The 9,801-nt window shown below is 38.0% G+C and overlaps 2 protein-coding genes and 1 long non-coding RNA gene across 7 annotated transcripts in view; 1 reads left to right on the forward strand and 2 right to left on the reverse strand.

The window, feature by feature from the left end:
- LOC117950332 (asialoglycoprotein receptor 1-like) overlaps positions 1–9,801 on the reverse strand; it is a 19,124-nt gene that overhangs the window by 4,442 nt on the left and 4,881 nt on the right. The window contains exon 2 of the mRNA XM_034881271.1: positions 4,421–4,427. The gene's annotated coding sequence lies outside the window, so the exon portion shown is untranslated. The remainder of the gene's footprint in view (positions 1–4,420; positions 4,428–9,801) is intronic.
- Positions 1,458–9,801, forward strand: part of LOC117950334 — a 10,569-nt gene continuing 2,225 nt past the window's right edge. The window contains exons 1-2 of the long non-coding RNA XR_004657870.1: positions 1,458–1,972; positions 2,481–2,482. This is a non-coding gene — a long non-coding RNA (uncharacterized LOC117950334). The remainder of the gene's footprint in view (positions 1,973–2,480; positions 2,483–9,801) is intronic.
- Positions 3,862–9,801, reverse strand: part of LOC117950331 (sterile alpha motif domain-containing protein 9-like) — a 30,065-nt gene continuing 24,125 nt past the window's right edge. For all 5 annotated transcript variants that reach the window (XM_034881266.1, XM_034881270.1, XM_034881268.1 and 2 more), the window contains 3 exons: positions 8,735–9,464; positions 7,894–8,149; positions 3,862–7,559 (listed from right to left, as the gene is read on the reverse strand). In XM_034881266.1, coding sequence (XP_034737157.1) covers positions 3,934–7,559; positions 7,894–8,149; positions 8,735–9,454 — 4,602 coding nt within the window. In that variant the 5' untranslated portion in view covers positions 9,455–9,464 and the 3' untranslated portion in view covers positions 3,862–3,933. The remainder of the gene's footprint in view (positions 7,560–7,893; positions 8,150–8,734; positions 9,465–9,801) is intronic.

The following is a 9,801-nucleotide window of genomic DNA, read 5'->3' on the forward strand; positions in this document are numbered from 1 at the left end:
TCCAGATCTTACCCTGTTTATTTGTCTTTTAAATGCTGATGCTCTTATCCATCACTCTGCAAAGACAGAACAAAGTGGATTCCTAAATCCAAAGGTAAGGAGGTCAAAGGTCAGTATGTATTATATATATCAACTGTGATAGGTGTCTGTCAAAAGATGGAAGTTGTCCCAGTCTTTTCCTCAATTGTGTGATTACACATGCAACATTTAGTGCTGCTCTTTCCAGCTTTGGATGTAAAATCTATCTGGCGAACCTCACGATCCGGGGTGCATCTTTTCCAAATGTGATTATGAGTCTCTTTCCGACCAAGTAGTTACAGGAACATATTTATAGGGACAGTCCACTTCTTAACAGAGAGCTACTCTCCAACCTTTTGTTGTTATAACACAGCCATCCACCAAAAAGGAAAAGAATCTGCCCACAAATCACGACTAAAAGAGGGAAAAGGCAGCGTCAAGTGAGTGACGTCGGTGTGTGTTGTCAAGCAAGGAGAGCGAGCGGGATTGGCGTCCGATTCGAGTCTTGAGTCCTCAGTCTGCGAGTCCAAGCTATCTCAGCGGGTCCAGACATTAAAGACTTGAATCGGACTCGAGTTTGAGTCTAGGATTCGAGAACACCATCACTGGTTATAAGTAACCTGCTTTTCCTACTATGACAAGTCAAAATGTCTGTCATATCACAATAAACCAGTAGCATGAAAGCATCATGATACACATCTAACAATTAAGGTTAGGTATTCTGCAGGCTATTGGTGCTATGGGCAGCAGATACAATGTTCATCAAAAGCCCTTAACGACTCAATTCAAGATCATTTGCAATTTGTAAAATCGATTTTAGGACATTTATACTACACGTTTCTTGAGAGTCAAAGTTACAATTATAACATACAATAACAACATTTACGACATAACCCATGATGGGATTTTTGTTTTTTGCATTGTGTTGTTCTTTATGAATACATACATTTCAGTGGCATGTCCAGACATTTTTAATACTGGGGTGGCTGTTGTAATATACTGTAGATAAGATTGTATTGCTGTTTCCTTTGGGGAATGTTCCAGTTGCTTGCGTCCCTGTCTGTGTGAGTAATTGAGTGCGTTCACAGGGTTGTGAGTTGAACAAAGGGTCACAGACACGTTTATGACTGCACTGTTTTATTATAGGAACTCAGCATTTTCTCTGCATATTTAATAGAGTATTGCCAACTACGCGCCTTAGCTTGCACACAGGAAGCGTGCAGAATAAAGCACCCGTCTGAACAGCATGAGGCTTGCAGGTGTTTCCTGTCATGCTGATGGGTTAATATTCCTCTTGGTCACAAGGGTGTATGCACCGAGGGGTAGAGAAGAGTATAAGAGAAAAGTCAAGGGGAAAAGAGTCGGAAATTAGACTGTCAGCTCTGAGCATGATGCTTTTGTTTGCTGTATGACCTGCATGTCTCCAAAATATAATTTGCATAAAAAAGTGGACCATTTACAACTCACTCAGATCTGAGAATATCCTTTTCAACAAAGAATCTAGGGTCCAAGTCGGGACCAACATAGCCCAAGTTGGGCACCAGTTAATGGCATGAAGTATGAGTGGGCACACATAAACTCTTAGTAGATAAGATACCCACTAATCACAGCACAGTGGCATACACATGTAATATAAAGCTTCCAAACAATTATTCTTAAAGTCTTAAAGAATGTGTAGCTCCATTCGGGAGGTCATATACGTAACAAAACGATGGACATTCAAAAAACAAACAGTATGAATTACCAACACAATAAAAATATCAATACTTGTGTGGACAAAATATTTTGGCAAACTTAAAATCTACATACAATACAACACAATATGAAGTACTGTTTGCTCTGACCAGGCAGATGGATTAATAGACCTACCAATCAGCAGATGTTAAAGTATGTTATTGTCAAGTTAAAAAATATAAAAAGTGTTAGATTAATGGTTTTCAATCGAGTAAGTCGTGTAAAGACAGAAAGAAAGAAAGTGTAGCTCCAAAAGTCAGCCTCATACAAATGAAAACAATGCACATTCCGAAACACAATCACAGTACGAAGTATTAACAAAATTAAAATAAGTGTGTGAAAACAAAATTGTGTGTAAAAAAAGAATTGTGCAAGTATATAAATCTACAATACACAAAAAAATATCAACTAAAGTCCCAAATCTGACAGGACAGATAAATAGTCTAACAATCACAAGACAGCATGGTTAATGATGTTAATTTAAAGTCAAACAAAAACCAAAAAATCGTAATTATTGCGTCAGGTTATTGGTTATCAACAGGTAAAGTCTTAAAAAAATTGTGGGTCCAAAGAAGGCTACACGCAAAATAAAACAATGCACATTCAAAACTGCAATCGCAATATAATGTACAAAAAAAATTAAAATAAATTTGTCCTCCTTGATCTTTTTTCTTAATTTTGAAAAGCAATAGTTTCAATGTGATTTGTTCTTGTAGATACATTTATAGCAGTTAAGTAAATCTGCAACAGATAACAAAATCAAAAATGGATAAAAAAATGTTAAAAGATTATATTGCATAAAAAGTGCATATAACATACAGCTAGTGCTACAGGATTTTTTCACTTTGTACAGTTTATGCGTCAGTGCTTGTGTATACTCTTAACTACTATATTATGTTTGCACTTGCAGATTAATGAATAGGAGAAAGTTTGCCACATCCAACAACAAAACTAAGTAACCAAAACTCAAAATGGACAACAAATGTTTGCAAAAGATTAAATGACATAAAAAGAATATAAAAACATACATACAGCTTGACCTACATGACTTTGACCATGCAGTCTGTTTTACATGTTATTTGTTTTTATGAGGTGTGTTTTTCCATCACAGTTGCTGCCACACCTATTTTTTCACTTTGTACAGTTCATGCGTCAGTGCTTGTGTTTACTCTTAACTACTATATTATATTCGCACTTGTAGATAAATGAATAGAAAGTTTGGCGAGTTTGCCACATTCGACAACAAAAAAAAAACTCCTTAAAGTGTTTATGAAAAATGTGTATAAAAGATTAAATTGCATAAAAGTAACATAAAACATACATATACAGCTAGACCCACAACATTGGACTTTGACCCAGCAGTCTGTCTCACATGTCGTTTGATCACCAACGTTTGATCGTTTTTATGTGATGTTTGAAATTAAATCACAGTGAGTCACTGGATACTTATTTTCACGCTGTACAGTTAATGTCTCAGTGCATGTGTTGCACAACTGCCCTAGTTTTCATACTGGATGTCATATGCCAGGAGTCCATTAATCACTAAACCAAGGTAGAAAGAAACCTTTTCTTTTAACACCATGACAGACATTTTTTAAATTGAGCAAATACTTGAATATTCGGATCCAACCCTATTATATTAAATATGCACTTGGAGATAAATGAATTGGAGTTTGGCAAATGTGGCATATCTGCATCAGAAAACAAAAACTAAAGTGATGACTTTTTAAATGTAATGGCAAAAAAAGAATAGAAGAAGACCTACAGGATTGGAATTTAACCCTGCAATGTGCTTTTAAGAGGTGTTTTGAAATTCCATCATACTCAATCACGCTGTACAGCTCATGTCTCAGCTCATGTAATGCGCTTGTGTGCAATCAACTAAACCCTAGGTTTTTTAACCTGACGTGCCAGATATTTTGTTAACACAGAACCATCTAAGAAGCAATCATTGGAAACTGTTTGGAAAAGGAAAGGCACTGAACCATCTGTGTGTCATGTCTACCTAAACCACGCCCGTAGCTGCCACATGCACATGATGCTGATTGGTTGAACAGCTGGTTGTTCTGACACAAGCATGTTACTTAAAGTCTGACTAAATGGATTTTCGCATGATATGTAATCCTCCTATTCTCTCTGATCTGGTGATATCATGAGAATCTAGGTCACCTTGCAAGGTAACTAGTTTTCATACTGGATGTCATAAGCAAGGGGTCCATTGATAGCAAAACCAATGTAGAAAGAGACTTTTTCTGTGCTGAAACCACTTCTAATGCCAGCAATGAGAGCTGGACGCACAGGGATTTTCAGTTTTCCATAATTGGCAAACACCTCTCCTTGCTCAATGGATCCGCTGACTCGATGAAGACTGTTGATTATTGCTTTGTCTTTAAATATATCTCCATTCCGCCAACGTTGTGCCAAAGTATCACGGCGCATCTCTTTAAAACTCTGATCTAGTTTGAGTTTAGAGACAAGCCTCTTGAGTCCCTCTTCTTTTCCCAAGAAGAGGTGGGCAACAGTGCTTCTATTTCGAAACAGTGAAGTCAGGCGCCTGCTACATGAGGTTCGGATTGCTCTCACATATGCCACAATTTCTGTGTTTTCCTGCCTAGGACTTGGCCAGAATAACAGCAGAGCCAGGTAGTACGGGTCTGGGAAGGGATACCTTAGTCCTACTTCTTGCAGAGTTTTCAAAAGTAGGGCAGACAGGTGGCTTTGGCTCGCTACATGTTTAGATTTTGGTTTTAAAAGGTAAAGAACTATGTTTGACACAATGTGATTGATTGTTTCCTTTGTCTTTTGCTTTTGGTTGATGAATTGTTGTTGTTGTTGTAAGAATGCATAGCATTCTGTGATCCACTCAATCTCTTCGGCAGGTCTGTCCAAATGCTGAAGAATCCCTGCAAATGTATCTGCTTGTTTCTCTTCAAGAAACAATCTTCGGTCTTCAATATCGATTTTCAAATTGAGATTAGGATTGCTTTGCCTTTCTTTTACTATTTCCGCCTGTGCAGTGCAAAAAATAGCTACATACTGTTTAAAAAGACCACAGACGGTCCAACGATCCTTGGAATGATATTCTGAATTGTTCGCTTTTATGTATGTGTAGTAACAATCAAGAAGTTCAAATGTTTCTTTTACTTCAGTTTTCAAGCTGTGGAGGAACGGTTCGTGCTCTTTGATGATCTCCACGTATCTGTTGTTGATCTCATTCTCTTCTTTATGCACGCTGGTGATTGGGATTTTTTTTTGCAGGAAACTCTGGAAGTACTTCTTCCTCATCGGATCACTTTTCTTGAAGAATGGCAATCTGCTCAATATCTTAAAGACCAGGAAAGCAATTTCCAGCACACCCACATAGCCACACACATTATATGACTTTCTTTGGTAGTCTTCTGATTGACTATCAGAATTTTCCATTTCTGGTTCATCCTCTGCATTTGCCAGCTCTTGAGCCCTTTTAAACGCTCTGATAGCATTATCTGCTATTTTAATGTTTGTGTTTAAGTCTTCTGGATTGTGTGATGTCTCCTGCTTTTCTCTGTTGTTGTTAGATATTAAATTGTTTTTGTGTATCTGCCCAATTGTGTCCAATGTAAATGGGTTTTCATTTATGGTCTTGGCCATTTCAGCCCATTTCACAGCCTCTGAAAAGTCACGCTCATTAATGTACAAATATCTTGCCAGTGCCTGAGGAAAAGATGCACTCGTCTCAAACCTTGATGATGCTTTCACAAAGACGTCTTTGACAGTTTGTCTACCTTGCTGGTTGTGGATTTTGTCTATGAGAGGAGAAAATGGCTCTCTATCACCTCCATCTTTTATGCGGTGCCTTTCAATCAACATTTGCTTAATTGAGAGCCTTTCTTTTAGAAATCCAACACGGAAGAACAGATCACAGTGAATAATCTCCATTGTTATATCACTAACTTTCCAACAGTACCTTCTCTCCAACTCTTCCAGACATGCCGATGCTATGGCGTGATGAAGGATTCTGATTCCTTTGTATCCTCCCCATTCTTCAACTCTTTCCTCAACAAGAAAGTTTGAATATGGCTCCATTCTGTCCATAACACTGTCACCTAGCAATTGAATTCTTTTAATCCCAAAAAACTCTTCACAGAGTGAGAGAGAGATTTCAGATGCTGCCACATAGGTGTTCAATAATGCTAGGAAGCCAAACAGTTGGCCCTTCTTTGAACCGACATCAAAGTTCTCCAGTGTGTAACGGGCAAGATCATCAATGTACTTTTTGTCAAAATTGCTTTTCATGATCATGAAGCTGTAAAAGTTTTCAGGTTTTTCATGAGTTTCTTTGAGCTCTTTGAGTTTCTTTTCAAACTCTTTCTGTTCTTCTGGTGTCAATGAAGAAGTTATGTATTGACTCTGTGTTGGGTCGTGCTGTCTGTATTGCTTCTTTGGGCTATGGACACGGACACAGTTAAGGATGATAACTTTGCAGTTTTGTGCATTATGCACATTTTTGTTTAAGCTATCCTCTACTGCAGCCTTATGTATGCAGCTCACAAGATCTTGAGGATTCTCAGTTTCTTTTAAATCATCAACTAACAGCAAAACTCGAGATGGTTTCTCACTTTCAAGTTTCATGAGCTTTCTGACTTGCATGGCAACTTCTGTTTTTGGCAGTGTGTTGTCTTTCAGCACAGCACATCTAAATTCATGACGAAGATCCCACATCAAATGCATTGCTAAGGTGCTACCACCACAGCCTGGCTGGTGAAACAGATTGAGCAGAACACACATGTCTTTTGAATCTCTTAACTGAGACATAATCATCCTCTTGACAGTTTTATATTTGTCCCGCTTGACAAATGGCTTGTCTTTGTCTTTGTCACAGAAGTAGAAGTTCCACCATTTGACTTTGCCTCCTCTGTAGAATTCTTCCTCAACTTTGATTCTGAAGTCATGAAAATCTGGACTGTTTTCATCAATGTTTTCACACTGATTCAGACATAAAATATCTAGAGCTGTCAATAAGTCTTCATCCTTCTGCTTTAAAACAACAAAACTGGAGTCAGAAGAAGGCAGCAGCCTTCCAGATGTCTGATTGAATGGTCCCAGTGCCATTACTGTTCCATTGACCTCGCTGAGCGACAGCTCATAAATAGATCGAGGGTCAATGTCGGAGTCACACTTTTCTTGTATCATCTTCTTCCATTTTTCATACGTACTCCGAGATGCACAAATAGTAATTATGCTTTCCTCTTCGATCTGTTTTATAAAGGCCTTGTAGGTGTCAAAGATCGGGTTTTTTTCATTGTCCACAGGTGAAAGTAGGAGGAATATGATTAAACATTTTCCATGGAGAAGAACTTCAGGGTTGCAAATGAATAAAACCATCTGCTCTACATCTTTGCAAGATCTCCTCAGCCAGTTCTTGTAATCTAACTCTTTGTTTGAGTCACTGTCAAGGTCATTTCTGCCATTGCAGAAAACCCAGCTGGTCTGTTTGTAGAGGTTAAGGTTCTTAATCACTGAGTCAGTCTGTCCTTGATATTGTGATGGGGTGTGCTTATTGGCCACCCTTGACTCTCTGTAGGAATGACACAGTCCGCCTGGATCAACAGAGCTGGGGTCAAAGTCTAACACACAGAACAGTTTCAGCTTATTCAAAAACTGGAGATTCTGCACTTGTTCTGGACTGCTCTTGTTCACAACAACTACAAATCTGCCATAGTTGTCCAGTGAGTTCCCACCACAAGTTAACAAATTATTTAGTTTTTCTCCCTGGTTTGCTTCTTTCTTCAAAATTTCTTTTGTGAGACACCGCTGGTCCAGTTGACCTGTATGAATATTAAAACAAATGCATTATTGAGTTAAAGAAATATATATGGGCAGGAAGAAGGTGTGTGTGGGATTTTCTCCAAAAACTAGTGCCCAATAAACACAGATAGACGATATAGACTTTGATTAATTATGTAATTCTCGTTTGTAGAATCACTCACTGGTTTTGGGATTCATTGACAGTAATTTCAACATTTAATAAAATGTGTCAAAGAATGTGAATGAAAACTTAACAAAATAACGCAGATTATAAGCAAAATACTAATTTAAAAATAATGTTTAGGCCACGTTAATGAAACTAGACCATTTGAAAACATTTTTACGTTGTCTTACCCATCCTGTTTTCCAGCTGACGAGCAAGTTCACGCTGATCGATATTTCGGAGAATGTCTATTGTGACTCTTGAAGTTTCCTGTCCATGGTATTCAGTCATTAATTTAGCGGTGTCCACCGTGTCTTTGCCCTCCAGTTTACCTCTGGGAATTGATTTTTCATAGAATTGAAATTTTTTTAGATTGTCTTTTGAAAGGTTTTCAAGGGTTTTCTGGATCTCCACGGCGATCTTGGACATGTCTGGTAGAACTGTGGTCTGCAGGAAGAAACAGATGTACATTTAGTGTAAAGTATACTGTACATTGTAATTAATGTCTACATTTGTTGAAATCCTGAGGGTTTGTAATGCCTTTGTGTTCTAAAAATGTAATGCACCAACAACTTAGTTTATTGTTGTGAGTTTACTAATTCAATTGCTTTATTACAAGGCTGGATGCAATATGTTAACCCTCCTGTTGTCCTCGGGTCAAATATGACCCCTTTAAGAAATGTCTATATCTAAAATATGTGTTTCTTTTGAACCAAACTACCTCAAAAAATGGATTGGATCACTTACAACTCTTTTTACAAATACAATTGATCACTTTCATTCCTCTGATTTTACTATTAGAATAAAAAAATAAAAAATAATTAATCATGTCCTCTTAATATTAATCTAAATAAATGAGGGTTATTGACCATGAATTCCAACAAGTAGTGATCAACTAGTGGTAGTAAGGTGATGGCAGTGAAAACTTAAAGTCGGAAAAAGGAACAAAAATATCAAATCTTTGTCGGTTTTGACCCGGGAGGACAATACAAGGGTTAAGTACATAGACGTGTACAAGAATATATACTTTACCACAACAGTTTCTTTTCTCCTGGCCCCCAAGTCCTTTGGCAGCTGCATGCCCTTCTTCTCTGAAGCCTCTTGAAATGGCAGCTGAGACTTAAATTCCCCCCCCACAATTTTGTCTGTTTTTGAGTCAATTTTGTTTTGTGATTCTGGTTGTTTGGTTGCTATGTCCTGTACCAGACTGAGTTCAGGTTTAGTGGGTTTTGCAGCTTCGGTTTGATCTGTGCTGGTGTGAACGATGGGTTGCAGTGTTGGTTCTGGTTTCTCGTTCAAATGACGGAGTTCTGCCAAAATCCTTACAGTAGGACCATTTTTCACTTCCAGGTCCAGAAAATCCTGCTTCTTAAAGCAAACAAGGCAATCGCCGGACACATCTTCTTCTTCGAGCCGTTCGGCATATTTGTTATATACCTTCACATGCTGCAGTAACCACTGGGTCACTTGCTCCTTTGTCCAGTTTTTCACATATGGTGGGAACTGTGACTCATGTTGTGTTCCCTTTTTCAGACTTTCTAGATAAGATGTGATCTTTACAGCAGGACCGTGTTTTATACCCAAATCCAATATGTCTGTCTTTTCAAATTCTAATAAACTCATCCCCGACACTTCTTCTTCACAGAATTTATCTGCACAAGTCTCCTGGACTTTGACTTCTGTCATCAGCCACAGGTGAACATCTTTCTCGGTCCATTTTTCAATGGGCCGAGAGAGTGTCTTTGTTGTCATTTTGGATCAACTAAAAATGAAACAGTTGAATAAAATATTAAAATAATGAAAGGCATTAATGAAGTATAAAGTCTTTAAAGTGCTCATATGCTACTTTTCAGGTTCATAATTATATTTAGAGGTTGTACCAGAATAGGTTTACATGGTTTAATTTTCAGAAAACACCATATTATATATCCTGTTTTCATCCTGTGTGTTCAGGTCTCTGTTTTAGCTACATAGTGAGACATCTCACTTCTATCCTATCTTCGTTGGGAATCACACATGTGCAGTACCTAGGTAAGGACTACTAGCCAGTCAGGAGCAGAGTATGAGGGCCCTGACAGTACCTGGGTAAGGACTACTAG

Source organism: Etheostoma cragini, chromosome 9, assembly GCF_013103735.1.
Source record: "Etheostoma cragini isolate CJK2018 chromosome 9, CSU_Ecrag_1.0, whole genome shotgun sequence".
Lineage (NCBI taxonomy): Eukaryota > Metazoa > Chordata > Actinopteri > Perciformes > Percidae > Etheostoma > Etheostoma cragini.